Here is a 15734-nt window from a genome sequence, read left to right on the forward strand (position 1 = left end):
GAGACAATGGCGAAGGCTGCAGGTTAACCCTTCAAAGGTGCCGGCTGACCCTTTGGCTCTGTTCGGCATTCAGTTACATGCTTGGCCGTGCTCTAGGTTAATTGGTTTCAAGTAATAAAATGTCTTCTTGCGGGGTGAGTGGGGGGAGATAGAGATACAGACATGCCCACTTCAGGCATTAGCTCACATGTCACAGCAGCAAGCAACATGAACAACTCTGGCTCAGTTAAAAAAAATAATAATTTAATAAGCCTGCAGTTTGTGGCCCAAACAGTCATCCCAGAGCCCCACCCGAATAGCATTCCTTTGCCCTGTATTTGCATTGCACAATGCCCGGTTAGGATGGTTAGGTGCCTAGGTCCCATCATTGATTAACTGATCAAATCACACTGAAGACCTTTGGCCTTTGTAACCAAACCAATTCATACCTGGAAAATGGGGGGGGGGGAAATCACCAAACCACCGAAAGGCACCTTTCACATGTTTGAGTACACAGGTGTTCCTTGGTAGTTCAAGAAGTAGCGGGAAAAATCAGCTTCGGTAATGCCAGACGTACAAGTGCCTCAGACGATGAGGGAAAAAGTCAACATGGTTCGGCACAAAACGAGGAAAATATTTACAGCGGTATGGGGGTGGGGTGGGGTGCGTAGCGCTCGCTGGGGGCACGTTTCCAGCATAAAAGAGAACGACAGGCGGGAGTTCAATTTGTCACCACGCTCTATTTGCAGCGAGCACCCACCCCACACCTACTTCCCTGGCAGCGGTGGTCTCCATGACGACGGTCTCGGTCACCACGTAAATCAGACTGACGGACGCGAATCCGGGCCCTTCGCGTCGGTTTCTGCTGGCTGGCAATTAGCGACACTGTCACCCAAGTTTAGAATCACCTGGCTTCATATCTGTGCTAATGCCCCTCCCCCACCCCCCCGACGCTGGAAGCCGAGCACTGAAATCAGCACTGTCCTTCATCTGATGCAACACGGCGTAACACTACCCCGTAAAAAAAAAGAAAAAAGTTCATTTGCCGTGCTGCCATTTCTCATTGTGGCAGTATTAGGACACGCCCCTTTTGCTGCAAGGACAGGGGGGGCCCCCATGAAGGTCCTGCGGGGAGGCGGCTCTCCGCTGAACCGGGACCTTGTTTAAACAAACATTTTATGGCTTCCTGGCAGCGGCCAGATTGCCGCTCGGAACTGGGGGCGCTTTTCTTCCAGGAGGTGGTGCGCTCAGCTTCTCTCCCGGCCTCGAACCCCTCGGCGACCGTGACCCCGGACGGAGGAGCCCCGGACGAGGCGACCCTGAGATGCCCGGCAAAACTAAATGTGGCCATGTTGACAACCCAGCCAGACGCTTGTGCTGGGTGGACGGTGCCCCCTTGAGGACGGAGGAGTAGAACTGAAATCTCCCTCTTAAACTCCTTGATCATCCTTTACGTCTCTCCGATGAGGTGATTATATGCATCCACGTCCCATCCCCACCCGAAAACCCTGCCGTGGGCGTCCGCTGCTTTGCCGTGTCCCTTAGACCCCCACCAGGGCTTCGCCCTCCTCCACCCACAGCAGGTCCAGGGCCTCCACCTGCCGCTGCTCCCGCTGGTGAATGCGCCGCAGTCGCAGGATGTACAGCAGGATGGCCAGCAGCACCGTCAGCATGCAGGCGAAGAACAGGTAGTGGTTGTAGACGAAGGCGATGCGTGGCCAGCTGGTGTGAGATGGCCGCAGCGACTCCTGCTGGAGGTCCCTGGTAATGCACGCACACGCACACACACACAGAGGCAGTAAATTCAGGGAAGTCCAACCAATTAGCAGGAAGCTGTATCATTACCGGTCCGAAACTGCGCAACTATAAAACGCTCTAGATCGGGATCAGTAAAGTATATGATCTAAGGCTCACAGACTATCGGGTGGCAAAGTCACTAAGGGACAAGGCTGGAGGCAGAGAGCATATAGGATTCGTCATCTGAAGGCCGCAGCTAAAAATCCAGGAAGGGCTGCTATCACACCCTAAAGATAGACACTAAAACGGGATCACATTAGCCAACAGAAACCTACACTGCAGATCTATAAATGGATAACAGATGAGCTACACGTTTGCAAGGCCAAAACTGTTAGCCTTAAATTTCAGAAGGGTATAAATACTAAAGATAGGGGTGGGTGTGTGTGTGTGTCTGGGGTGGGGGGGGGTTGATGATGGCATACCTGAGCGGCAGGAATCGCGTTTTGAACAGCATGGCCCCTAGTGTCCACTGCACTTCCTTGTCATAGACCAGCTGTGCCGTCCTCAGGCCTATGTACTCCCGTGGAAACCGGAACCCCGTGTGCAGAACCTCGAACATCCAGGCCGACTTAAAGCACTGGTACCTTGTCAGAAGTTCGAAAGCTCATTTTACACAGAGTGTCTAAGCTACACACCATCACTGCGTAAAAAGGCCTTTACACCATTTTCACTGCACATTAACCCACACGAGTCAGCTGATGTTCATTATATCAAGGGCAAAACGTGTGTCCTTGTCGGGATTAACAGAAAATTCCAGTTGCTTAACATACACCCCCAACCGCTGTTGTTCATTAGTGGTGTCCGGAAGGAATGTAATTAATAACAAACTGGGTAATAGTATAAAGAGTAAAAAAAATACTGGAAAGAACCAGGCCGTACTTTAGTCTGGAAAGGTCTGCTTGTATGGAGAAAAGCTTGCTGTCCAGCCGCTGCTTCAACGTCGACCACTTGGTGGCGCAATAATCCTGTGACGAGAGGCAGAGTGAAGTCGAGGCAGCGGGAAGCCCGCAGAGAGTGAGACGGATCCGGCCGTCTTAACAGACACAGACGGGTAAGCCGGACGGTTACCGATGCAGCTCTGGAGAAGCGGCCGCTGTCGTACTGTCCGCTGATGCGCAGCACGTCCTCGGTGCAGTAGTAGAATTCGGAGAAGCCGTAGAACTCGCTGTTGTGGTGGTCGACGGGGGCCTGGTAGGCACCGCGCAGGGAGGCTGTGCCGTTCGGCTGTCCGAGCAGCGGCCTCACCGTCTCCTGGCACCGCTGCCAGTCGCCCAGCCCCCGCAGGAAGACCGTTTGCCCGTTCCGCTGCACCGTGTCGGAGAGACCCGCCGGCAGGCAGGGGTCTAGGTAGGGCGTGGATTCACCCGTGCCCGTCTGATCGTTCGTGAGCCTGGGGGGCGTAGCCGCATTCAGAAAGAGGTCCAGCTGACACCATGACAGACAGTGACATTGATGCCCATTACACTGAGCTTTTACTGAATGACAGATAAAGTCGCTCAGGTGTACAGGTCACTCCTTAGATGCCGACCACATCTAGTCACTGACTGAAAAGCAACTTGGTGAACATGGGTCCCAAGTGTCCAAGTTGAGTTCGTAAACATCAATCTGATCCCCAGGAAGTCAAATCATGTCATATATTGAAATAGACTCTCCAAGTGAGACCTATACTGGTCACATTATACTAATTAATTAAAGAGGTAATGAATGATCTAAAAATGAGCAGTGCATTGCGTGCACACACACACACACACACACACACACACACACACACCTGTTCCTGGCCAGCGTGCTGTTGACTAGGTCATCCTCGTAGCGCTGCCGTGCCATGTTGCCCCCGTAGCCCAGGAACGTGGTGACGTAGACACGGTATACGTGCTGAGTGTGGTCCTTGTCGCAGCCCAGGTTGAACTCTGCCAGCAAGTTCTTGGCTGTCTCCTCCTGGCAGGGCAGGTGGAGAGGTAAAGGACATCATTTAATCCCACACGGAGACTTTATCATTAACTTCCACATCTAAAGCCTGCATCTCAGGAGTTTACAACGGAGAAAACGGCTTAAAGGCAGGGGCAGCCATTACCTGCTCGGGTGAGCTGAAGGTGATGGCAGTGGGCACTTCATAAGCTATTTGCAGCGAGGCTCCGCCCATGTCGATGATGCCAACCGTACGCCTGCGGCTGATTGGCTCCTGATTCTGCACTCCAGTAGTAACCTCGACAACAGCATCCTCCCCTGCAACAATCATGTTGGGTCGTGTTGTGACAACCACCACGCTTATCTTCTGTTTCCCACAAAAACAATCAACAATTTCTGCCCAATGTGGAGTAGACACTGTTCACAACCTCAGATCCTCATCAGCCAGCAAATATTTAAACCTAAAAATTAACCTCACACAATATAAAGAGGATCAGGAAATGTAACATTATACCAATAACAAGTAGTCAGCATTACTGAAAGTCTTTCCTTAGATCACACAGTTATACAGTCAGGTTAAGATCCTTCTTCAAGGATAACAGTCAGGCACTGTTGCATTACAAGCCTGCGGCTTTCAACACCGCGCTTCTCACCAGTCCGTCTTTCATCACCATGCCACAAGTGACATGCGAAGCCAATACAGCGTGCAGATGGCGCTCTAATTCGGGCAAACGGGGCCACTTCTTAAGCTCACACTCACCTTCGTCGGCGTGGTCGAAGCGGCCAAGCACGAAATTAATGCCAATCCATGCATAAACTCCTGCAGTGAGAAAAAGCAGAGCATGCCTTTGACTACACGATAATGCACACACTATGTGGAAGCTGCGGGTGCTGCAGCCTGAGGACAGGGGGCACCCAAGTTGCCCTCTCTTACCTTCCTGTTTCCCAGAGATCACTTCCGCCTGTGAGCTGGAGAACAGGAAGTCGAACTCTGTGGGCACGTCTCTCGCCAGGTCTTCCAATATCGCCACCTGCTGGCTGGAACGACAACAGCGCAGTCCATCCATCAGACATGTAGAGGCCCATTGCACTACAGTCTTGGCTCCACATCTGCAGCGCAGAATGCGAGCACGCAAACAAAGAAACAAATGTAAACAGCAGAATATGAATAGGCTTCTTTGCTCCCAGGTTTCTGGCTGACACACACAAGCTCGGAAACCTGCATATTCGCCTCGCCATCTGCTGCACCGTGGGCAGCGCAGCGAGGGAGCTGGCGCGGGCCCCAGGATGTCAGACGGACGGGTGGCCCACCTCTCGGGCAGCAGCCTCATGCCAGCCGTGCATAGGATGTAGAGGGGGGTCTCCCGGTGCTTCTCCCTAGGGATGCGAGCTGCCGCGAAGCTGAGCAGGGGCTGCAGGTAATCGCTGGCCTTGTCAGGCATGAGCGCCAGGGTGGATATGCCTGAAAGATAGCAGAGAGTCACATGACGCCGGCCAGCCAATGTGGGGTGGGGGTAACCTGATACAGATCTCCACCAATGCTGACAGGTCTCACAAACAGGAAGTGTAATGCAGGCCCTAACTCCATCGACAAGACTGAGGACCCTCTAGGTTAAGGCACGCGCCACACTCCACCAAACCCAAACAAATTTAGATTTTGTCACACTTTCTGTAGTAAGAACCTATATTTTCTTGAGCTAAAATGGTTTTGTTTCCTGACTCATGGATCAGTCAGCAGTTTACACACCATGAATATAGCAAAATAGAACAGAAATACCTGGATAAGGCATGGATTTCTTCATTAAAACTCTATTATTACTCAAATATTACTAAAAAAATGTTTTTAAAAAATTGCAAACGAAACCTGGGTGTGCAAACAATTTAGAAAATATGGGAGATGGGGCAATATCAGCAGAAAACACTTCCTTGTTAAGTTTTTTTTTCCTAACATCATGGAAAACTTGAGTAATTACTGATAAGCCCGAAAAGCCTGGGAATTTACCTTCCATAACATGTGTTTTAATAACAGGTGGCCATGTTCCACGTTTCAAAATCACAGATAAAGCGCCGTCCCCCCCGAGACCACAACTTATGCCGTGTTCCATTTACCCAGCAACATGTGCCCAGATATCGGTTGGACAGCAGTGTTTATGACCAATTTAATGAGCCACAAATAAGATGCAAGTGCTAATGAACATCATATAACTACAGCTGAAACTTCTCCTGAGGTTGGGCGCTGACACCATGAATCCTGAGGTTGGGGTTGAAGAGGTTCCTCCGATTTTCTGAGTTGGAACATCAGGCGGTGTTCCATTTGAAATTTCCAACTAGGAACTCGGAAGTTCCAACTTCAGAGTTCAAATGGAACGCAGTAGTGATGGGCAAATGTTTGTTGTACTTTTTAACCACTAGATGGTGCTCTTGGGTTGTTTTGGGGGATGCATGGTGGCCTTTTTTGAACAGAGAGCACCATCTAGTGGGGTCAAAAAATACAGCAAATGGTTCATGAAGCGTCATTTTGTCCATCTCTAGAACGCGGAAATCACTGCTCCCATTCTCTCCCACCCAACTCCCCCTAGATGAATTAGCCCCCCACACCTGGCTTAATCTTCTTGACCACGGGGGTGCGGTCGTGGTCCCGCATCTGTCGTATGTCCAGCAGCGAGTGGGGGTTGCCGTTGTGGGGGGGCCAGTAGTAGACAAAGACACGTGAGCCGCTGCTTCCGCAGTCGACCACGATGCCGTAGTTCAGCGCGCGGTTTGTTACGTCAGTCGCCTCCATGTGTTCCAGGAAGGAAAAATACCTGCCAGAGAGAGATGGTTAAACCTGAACGAAGGCCATCTATGAAACACAACCAGTGCAACTCTCCTGTAATCGGGGCCAACGGTCATTCAATCGCAGCAGCCTATGCCGTTAATATGCACCTATCTGCACTGTAATCACGTGTGAGATAACTGATGTTTTCCCACTCTGCTCACTTATTCACGTGTCCTGTTTGCTGAGCAGGCTTCCAGTGCTCCGTCTGGTACAGGCCCAGGAGAAGCAGCAGCAGGCATGTCACAAGCACTGGCCAGAAGAGGCGCTGTCGAGGCAGGCACCCCAGGGACAGGAGTGACAGGCTGAAATGCCAGGAGGCCGGAAGACGGCAGGATAGACTCAACCTGGAGAGGCAGCGGCGACACTGTTAGTCCCAATCCCCATTGCAGGGCTCAGCCCAAAACCAACCCAAACATCACGCTCCGACACTGCCAGTCGGCGTAAGAAACTGAGAACGTGGTGTGACACGCACAGAGCCATACATCAACAGTTTATTCAGCTATTGCATTTTGATCTCCACAATCAGTGTGAACCACGTTTCAAAAACGCATTAATTTAGGCAAAATCACCGACACAACGAGCCCGGAGCAGCAATCAGATTTTCGTTTATGGCCTACCTGGCCATGGGTCCGGCAGCGGCTGTCACCTTCTCATGGTCACGTGACACCTGGACCCTGCGGTCTTCTGAGCGCCGCGCAAGAGGTAAGGCAAGATTAGTCAGACAGAGACACATATTTACCTCAATGTCCACTTGGCAATAACGACAACAGGCAGAAAGATGACTAACTCAATAACAACTGCTCCTATTAGGACGGCGAGCTTCGATAGAACCGCAAAACTTCGACTGAAAGTGGCTTCCGCTTTCGGCACAAAACCGTTAGTTGACCTTAAATGTACTAATAAACTGATCAACTATTATTATTCCCCACATCACCAGACAGTTAAATTAAACCTGAACTGCCTGATCACCTAAATGTGTATTTATATGGTAAAGCCCCCCCAGAAAATAAAGTACCTAGTTTGCCCACATATATAAAGCTAGCTATTAGCCGGTTAGCTAGTCAAGGTAGGTAAACGCCGCACGCACGCTGTTAGTCGGGTATTACCTGTACCTTAGACAGGCTGGCGGAGAGTCCACGCTGCTGCCCGGTTTGGTCCGGAGAAACGCGATACGCAGTCACTCATGTCGCCGCTATCGCTGCAGCACACCGCCCCGTCTCAGCGCCGCCGACGCCGTAGTCAGCGACCTGCCTGTGACGAAATACGGCGCCACGTCACTAAGGAAACCGCAGCACTGTCGCAAAACGCCGGCGGCGTGAGACCGCCCCATTCATCTGGGCTCGGACGCCGGCCACGTGTGTTATAACGCGGCCGGGCTCTGCTACTGTTCGACCGACACTAACTGTCGCTGGTGTGCTGTTCACGCCGATAAAAGGACACGGAGCTGAGTTATACAGCATACTGTTCCTTAAACTACATCTAAATAAAACCTACGATTCTAGTAATAAGCAACTAGATATCGAATTCAACGTAAGTAAAATGGAAAATATATTGTAAGGTTTAGGTTCAAATGGTGAAATCTTATAGAATGTATCTAGTGCATTCCGTCCCAGGAATACGCAATTACTGAACTAAACGTTATATGAAAAGATGCTCAGATACCATCCCATCCGAGCTGTACCCCAACCTTGTGCCCTATAATGCATGGGACAGGCGGCTCTGGAGCCTGTACCACGAAGCAGGATTTTTTGCTTAGCCAAATAATGTCTCGTATTTAAGATACCATTGTTGAAATGGACATTACTTTCGTTCTTTTAAGCCTACATTTAGCCCAGATTACCTAAAACATAACAAGCTATTCGGCTAAGAACGAAATCCGATTTGGTAATACAGGCCCCTGATGAGGGTAAGTGGTGAGAAGATGGGTGGATGTTTACATACATAATTCAGTTTGGCAAAGTTAACTTTGGTTAACGTAATTTGTCTGAGCTAATATTACTTTTAATCTATGGGTGTAATACAGTTACAGCCAGATCGCCTATATATTAACCTCTCTCGCAGCGTTTTGCTAATTTGCTAAGTTAACTCAAAAGTTAGAAATTCTGACACCTACCGGCCACAGTGATATAGCCAGTAACAATACCTGACCGTCACACACTCCAGCTGTACATTTGGTTCCCATTGGTGACATGATTAGTCTTCCAGTCATGAGCTGTGCTTGAAATGGGGGAAAACAGATGCCAGTACTTCACCTTCTTATGCACTGCATGTGAGACTGGACCAGGTGGCACTACGGAAACACGGCAGGCACTCTGGAAAGACCGTGTGGCACCAGGACTCTGTACCGGTGAGTACTGACCCCTTAATGCGCTGCCTATAAGATTCCAGCCCATGCAAACATAGACTGCTTACCAACAGAGATACACTCCATAACGATCCCATCCACTAGCGTGAGTCAACCAAATTCCATATCCATTAACGTAATGAACACGGTTTATAAAATCAGCCTCCTATCCTGTTGGCAACATCAACCTATTATCTCTTTGCCAAACTGACCAAAATGCACCTTTATTTTCTGTAAGCCTGCTGTATAGTTGCCTCTCTTTATACATTAATCATTGTGCTATTTGTAGAGTATATAAGGAATCCTATTTCCACCTCAAACATCGCCATCCCTTCCATGAGCAGCCATTTAAACAGCTTCCCAAAGTTATATAAAGCCTGTCTAGACTTTAGTTCTTTGCAAAATCTTGCCGCAGTCCATTCCAACCACTGACATTACTGTGTTCTGTGTTACCCAGAGGGTTCCTGTTTTTGCCCCTGAGTCTGCCTAATCCAGCGGTCTCCAACTCCGGCCCTGGAGAGCTACTATTCAGTAGGTTTTCTATCCTACCTGGCTTCTGATGAGCCACACCTGCTCCTGGTATTTACCTGAGAACAGCTGTGGCTCATCAGAAGCCGGGTATGATAGAAAACCTACTGGACTGTAGCTCTCCAGGACCGGAGTTGGAGACCCTTGGCCTAATCTATAGTACCCTGGTAACTCCTGTTTGAGCCTCTGCCTGAACACTGAGCTTGATTTTTATTTAATTTTTTTAGTGTTTTTGTTTTGCAGAATAAACTGTGCTCGTTGCTGCCATCCCAGCAGTGGTGGCCCTGATGGGCAGCGCACTTGTAATTGTAAGTTTGCTGGTTCGAATGCCTGGTCAGTGAAGTACCACTGAGGTACCCGACCAAAGTACCACCCCCAAGCACTGCTCCCCGGGCGCTGAATTAGCTCCCCCTGCTGGGTTTGAATGCAGAGGGCATATTTTCTTGTGTGTTGTGGTGTGTCAACAATGACAACTAATCAATTTCACTTCATGTCATACAAAGATCTACAAAATGATGCAGGTCTGTTGCATGGCGCCATCTTTTACTTGCTGAGGTGAAGTACAACAAAACGAAGGCATACTTGTTCAAAATATATTTTAGCCCAAATGATTTATTGCATATATTACATTTTCTACTTCATTTACACTCCGTTTTAATATCTATTATTGGCTTGATCGATCACCATTTACCCACCAGGTGTCACTATGATGCGAGGTTTTGACCAGCCTGAACGACCAAATCTTTTTCAAAATCAATCATTTTAATCTCTCAGGTGCCCTGTTTCTGTTATCATTAATTCGTGGTTTTCTTCCAGGTAGATTTTTAACGAGACTAGTGTGAGAGATGTACATTTGTCACTCGCTTAAATTGTTTTGGTTTCTGGTCGAGAAACGTTTGCTTGCTATGCGTTGTGGTCACGTGACTTGCCACTTTCATTCCTACAGCCCGTCTCACTCAATCCAGCCGCTGTGATGGATCAGCTCGGATACTCCTGTGTGTAAACACCCCAGAGCTGGCGAACTGCGAATTAGTTTCAGTAACGGTCTTTGAATTCCGAGCCTCCCTTTTATAAATCCCCGATAATGATACAGTCAAAGGGTGAACAGTGTTTACTATAAATGCAGGTTCTGAAATTTGGAGGCAGGCAGTCTAATCTCATATGCTCCGCTTAGCAAATTACCAGAGTTTAAAAGATATTAAATATTTAAATAAGATATAATTTACTTAACATGACCCACTTACAAGTGAGCCACATAATCTGCTCTCTACAATCACTGAACTGTAATTATTTACCGCAAGTGTTTCATTTCAAGGGGCTTGTTTAATAAACAGATCTCTTGCTTATGTAGCAAAAAAACAAGACTAGCAGTAGAGGAATTTCGCCATAATGTTGCAGTTTGATTTTCCAGGCTAAGACTAGCTTTAAAAAAAAAAAAAAAAAAAAAAAAAATTAAAATAATTAGCTAACTCATTAACTATTCTTTTACCAGGCAGCAGGTGGCACTGTGGGCTGGGACATACGCTTCAACCTGAACGGTCACCGGTTTACATTTTGGAAGGGAAGGTCATAGGTGTACAAGATAACATACTTAATGTGAATAATGTAGAAATTTCTAGTTCCGAATCTGAAAGCGAATCTTAAGTTGCCGTTGAGATTTCCCTGAAAACATTAACGTTGCCTGGCTGTACCCTGGCATCCTGTAAAAGGTGTACCACCTACCTATCGCCCGGTGCCATGACCCTGACAGAGATACGTGGCTTAAAAATAAAGGAATGGATTGAAATCTTCTTTCTGTTTTGTAAGATTTGCATCCTAAGAGGCAACATGTTGTTTAAGAAACATTCTTCCTGGAAAACAAGTCCTTCACACGGAGGTTTTCGTCAAGCCTAATTTCCTTCCACGCACGGCCCCTAAAATGATTAATTACTGGCCACATGTGGGGTAAGGTTTCCCCCCCCCCCACGCCACCACAAATAATAACAACAAGGAAATCTGGTTTCTAATGGAGAGTAACGGCCGGCGCTGCCTTGGTGCGGGTCTGCACCGTCTGCTTCTGCTGGCGGGAGTTCAGCACGAAAGCGCTTCACTGCCAGCTGCAGTGCCACAGTAAGCAGTTAGGACCCACTGGCTAATGATGCAGTTTAGGCTTTGTTGGAGGTCAAGAAACTATAGTACTGCACTAAAACGTACCGTATGAGTGGCCCCCAGCCACGAGAATAGCGCCTCTGACGTCAGTCCCCACAAAGGAACGCAGTGGCTTGCGGAGAAACTCCCCCTCGCGACTGTGCCAACACTCCTGCTGACTTCTTGTTTTCGCCCCCCAGCGCTGGCCAAAGGTTAGCGCTAAGCTAATAGTTATCTGCCCACATCTGCTTTCACCATTTTGACATCTGCTTTCACAACATTAAGTAACGCTGCAAAAGATGTTTGCACCAGATGCTGGTTAGTCATTTTCCACCCCTTTCGATATTTTAGTTCGGTCGGACGTCATTCTTGGCTACTTGTTTGTGTAGCTGTGGTCTGATTCACAACAGCATGGATTTTCCTGTGACGGTCTCCCATCGTTAACCACGACGCCCTCTGCTGGCCATTACATTGTGGCCCGAGGGTGTGTCCTGTCGTGTGTACTGTGAGCTTCATGTCTGGCGTGTTTTCTATATGTTTAGAAAGTGTCTGTAATCATGCTGGCTGATGGAGGTACCGCGGGCATTCAGGGGACATCTCACCATCTAACACATCCTGTTCTTTTTGCTCTGTTCCCCATAATTGAATCTATTTCCCCCAGGGGCAATTTATATGATTTTTCATTTATCATTTATGCAGTGGGGCCAACCTTATCATTAATCAATGATATTTTTTTTAATTGTTGAGTGACCATAGGGGGGGTGTGTCACTCTTGGGGCTAATCAGCTTTCAGCCAGTGGCCCCACCCCTTTATATGCCCCTGCTTCCCCCCCGCATTCTCAGCCACCCCAGATTGACACGTCGGGGGTCTCCGTTCACAGACTGTCACATCATGAGGGCAGAGGGTGTCTGGCAGTCATGGCCACCGGCAAATGACACACTGTGGCTTTTTGCTTTCGGACTCCAAAAAGCTGCCCTTTCCTATCTTGTGGTGTTAATTGGGCTCTTGGCTGCCAGGGCATCTATCAGAGATCGGTGTCCATGCAGAGCTGGCTTGTGTGTGTGTCTGTGTGTGAATTAGGTTTATATTACATTGTGGGGACCAAATGCTGCCCCACAATGTGATAAAAACCTGTTATTTTGACATTGTGAGGACCATTTTTCAGGTCCCCCACAAAGAACTGTGAATGCAATCAAAAAACTAAAAATGCCAAAAGTCTCATATTTTGTTTGGTTACTTATGGTTAAGGTTAGGGCTGGGTAGGGGTTAAGGTCTTTATGTTGGGACTAGAATTTTCCACATAGAAATGAATGGAGAGTCCCCATATAGATATAATTACAAACCTGTGTGTGTGTGTGTTTCTTGCTACAAAAAAAGCAGGAATCATTAACCAGTGAAATGCTCTGGTTTGCATTCAGGGGCATCCAATCAGCTGCCTTTTCGGCTTGTGCCGCCCTCAGAAGCTCCCATCCTATCTGAGTGATTATCACTCATCGTGTGACAGATTTCAGGTAGTTCACGCTGACCTGGATGTGCAGACTCCCACAACCACTTCCTCCGTTATTGATCTAACATGATGTAACAGGCAAACAGACACATACACAAAAACAAGGACCAATTAGGTCAAGGTTATGTTCTTTCGGTAGGTCTGCACCCAGTGAGTTGCCCTTATCTCAGCCGTGTCGTGTCAGCTGTTGCTGTAACACACAGCTGAGCTTCTGCAGTGCACAAACGGTGAGCAAAGACTTGGTAGGTTCTTTGGTCTTTCATAGTCTGATGGGGTAAAATTCCGAGAATGCACCATGTCTTACTCGGTGTTTTGGCTCCCACGTTTCTTGCAGGCTTGTAGGTTCTCTCTGCTTTTCTCTCATCGGTCTTCCTCACATCTGGAGTTTCAGTACGCTGTGTGACTGGACTCCAGCTGGGAGGCTCCGTTCATCAAAATGGATGCTTCTTGCCCCAAATTAACTGCCACCTGAGGGCGATTTAAGCTTCCTTATTTTGTTTTTTTTAATCCCTCTCCTGCTGATTCATGCAGTTGCATTATCCACACACTAGATGTCAGCAATGCTCTTCTGATTCACCGCTCTCCTGCATAGGAGTGTCAAATGACTTACAGCAGTCTGCTGCAAGAAGTTCATCTTCTTAACACATTAAATTTGGCTTCTCACGCACACAGAGATCCCAGAACTGTCTGCTATGATATTTAGAAGCGGCAAGTTCTGTAGCCTCACCAGCTTGTTTTGGGGAAAATTCCCTCTCTGGTTTGATTCTTTAAAGTGTCCTCATGTCATTATACCGGGCCTGACCCCCCCCTTGGCTGCAGGAGTTGGCTGGATGGTGTCACCATGTTGCTCAACAACGGGAACATGAAGGACATCAGGCTTCCTTCAGCCTTTGGCCGTCGTACATGACTGATGTGTGTATTGTCAGGATTCTGCTTACAGACAATCTCCTGAGGGCTGACTTCAGCAAATCCCTTCCTGCTAGCGGAAGAATTCACAGACAGTTTAGTTACTTAGGATTTTCTTACAGATGATTCTCGCAGTGTCTCTCGCTTAGTGATAAATTACGTTCTGCTGATAATTGCATTAGAAATGTCTTCCGAATTGATAATAGTAACGATGTTAGCCAAAAAACAATGCAATGGAAATGTTAATCTGCATGTTTGTAACATTTAACAAATTGTCTTTAGTGGTCTTGTGACCCGACCAGTTCGTGCTAGTGGTTCTGGGAATTCTGGGAAATCCGTCGCCCCATGTTACTGTACGCCGCTCGGCCCTCTGGGACTCTGGTGTTGCCTGGCAACCTCAGGCACAGGTGCAGGAATCCCTGAAGGGGGACGGGGGGTTAATGACGGTGTGACATGTCCGTCTCCTGTTAAGGATGAGCCCCTCCCAAAGCTGAGCCCTGCCACCTGTTTAATAGCAGGCGGTGGGTGGGAGGTAGACTGGGGGCCAAATAATTGGGGTCCCCCAGGGAAGAGAGAGCTCCCAGGTGTGTATCTCATCGCCGGGCCAGTGTCCGGTCCGCCGCACCTCACAACTCTTGGAGAGCTCGCCGTTTCCGCCAGCGGCGGGTTTCATCTGTCCACGTGAAAATCCCAAAGCGGTCCCCTGGTAGCTGATTCCGAGGACACCGGGTTTTCCGGAGCTTTCTCTTTAAAGTGCCTCGTTTTTGCTTCCAAAATCCGACGTGTTTTGGCTGGACTTGATGGGCCAGCTGTGTTTTTGAAGCTTCCCTTCCTCCCTTGTCACGTCGACACACGCGGCCTTGCCCGCGGTCTCTGGGGTGTCGCCGCCCCTGTGGCCAAGGACCAGATGCAGGTGCGCAGCGCGTCTCAGGGGCTTTGGACCATATGGTGGGGGGGGGTTGAAAAGAGGGCACAGGGGGTGTTTTACTGCAGCTGTGCCCCCCTAGCTATCCATGAATACGGGGGCCCTGTCCTCTCAGTTTCCACAGACATGCAATCCCCCCCCCCCCATGTGGCTCTTAGGCCATTGGTCGCCATGGCCACCATCCTGCCGAAATTCTACAGGACATTCTCCAACTCACTGGAGTCCCTGGCAGAAACGTCTCCACCCGCTTCTTTATACATTCCTGGCTGTCAGCTGGCCTCCACCACAGCCACTTTCGACAGTCGGAAGTGATACGTGTACAGCGGCTCTCCCACCCTGACTCCCCCACCTGATTGGCTCGTTACCTTCAAGCCATGAGCCAATACTCAGATGTTTAAGCTGTAGTATGTCAGGAGATATAAATGGCCTCAAACTCTGTAGAATAGGATGTATTCAGAAATGAAACACTTGGTTCTCTGCTCTCCTGTGTGACGTCAAAGGTTGAATTTCCCATCAATTTCACCAGGGGGCGTACTTGTTCCATTCCTTTCCCGAGCCGTACAGAAGGCATCTGGCATGTTTTTTGTGTGTCAGGTGCCCTGGAGTGCTCACTGTTTGGGGGGGGGGGGGGAACCAGCACCACTGCATTCGTCTGTGACTGACCTGGAAAGCATCTTGGCGATGGCATCTGACCCCGCCTCCCGCTCCCCCCCCTCCCCCCCGGGGGGCTGGACAGTCGCCAAATATTGCACCTGCTCTAGTGCCCTGTCAGTTACTTGCCACCGGTTTTTCAGATATAACACCTTGATGCTGACAGCCAGGTGGAGTGAGTTGGTGGGACTGCAGCAGGTTGTGCTTGCTGTGCTTGTTTGCTTATATGAACCAGGCTTATAC

General features: G+C 48.9%; 1 protein-coding gene across 2 annotated transcripts; it reads right to left on the bottom strand.

Moving 5' to 3' along the window:
• Nucleotides 1-222: 222 nt before the first annotated feature.
• LOC111848404 (ectonucleoside triphosphate diphosphohydrolase 7-like) lies at nt 223-7765 on the bottom strand. 2 transcript variants are annotated; one of them, XM_023820367.2, is made up of 13 exons: nt 7615-7765; nt 7120-7186; nt 6664-6846; nt 6283-6488; nt 4996-5146; nt 4619-4722; nt 4445-4504; nt 3851-4002; nt 3548-3714; nt 2845-3166; nt 2656-2741; nt 2199-2360; nt 223-1740 (listed from the first exon to the last, which is right to left on the bottom strand). In XM_023820367.2, exons 2-13 carry the CDS (start codon nt 7125-7127, stop codon nt 1521-1523), a joined length of 1821 nt encoding a protein of 606 aa, XP_023676135.1. In that variant the 5' UTR covers nt 7128-7186; nt 7615-7765; the 3' UTR covers nt 223-1520. The 2 variants fall into 2 exon arrangements, with proteins under 2 accessions (XP_023676135.1, XP_023676136.1); XM_023820368.2 differs by lacking the exon at nt 4445-4504.
• Between the last annotated feature and the right edge of the window lie 7969 nt (nt 7766-15734).

The sequence above is a fragment of the Paramormyrops kingsleyae genome, chromosome 20 (assembly GCF_048594095.1).
Source record: "Paramormyrops kingsleyae isolate MSU_618 chromosome 20, PKINGS_0.4, whole genome shotgun sequence".
Taxonomy (NCBI): Eukaryota; Metazoa; Chordata; class Actinopteri; order Osteoglossiformes; family Mormyridae; genus Paramormyrops; species Paramormyrops kingsleyae.

What these genes read in the sequence shown, in the direction of transcription:
- LOC111848404 (XM_023820367.2), bottom strand. An exon ending in GGTCAAGAAGATTAAGCCAG is followed by an intron (nt 5,147 to 6,282) that starts GTGTGGGGGGCT and finishes GCTATCTTTCAG; the next exon opens with GCATATCCACCCTGGCGCTC. An exon ending in CTTCGACCACGCCGACGAAG is followed by an intron (nt 4,003 to 4,444) that starts GTGAGTGTGAGC and finishes TGATTGTTGCAG; the next exon opens with GGGAGGATGCTGTTGTCGAG.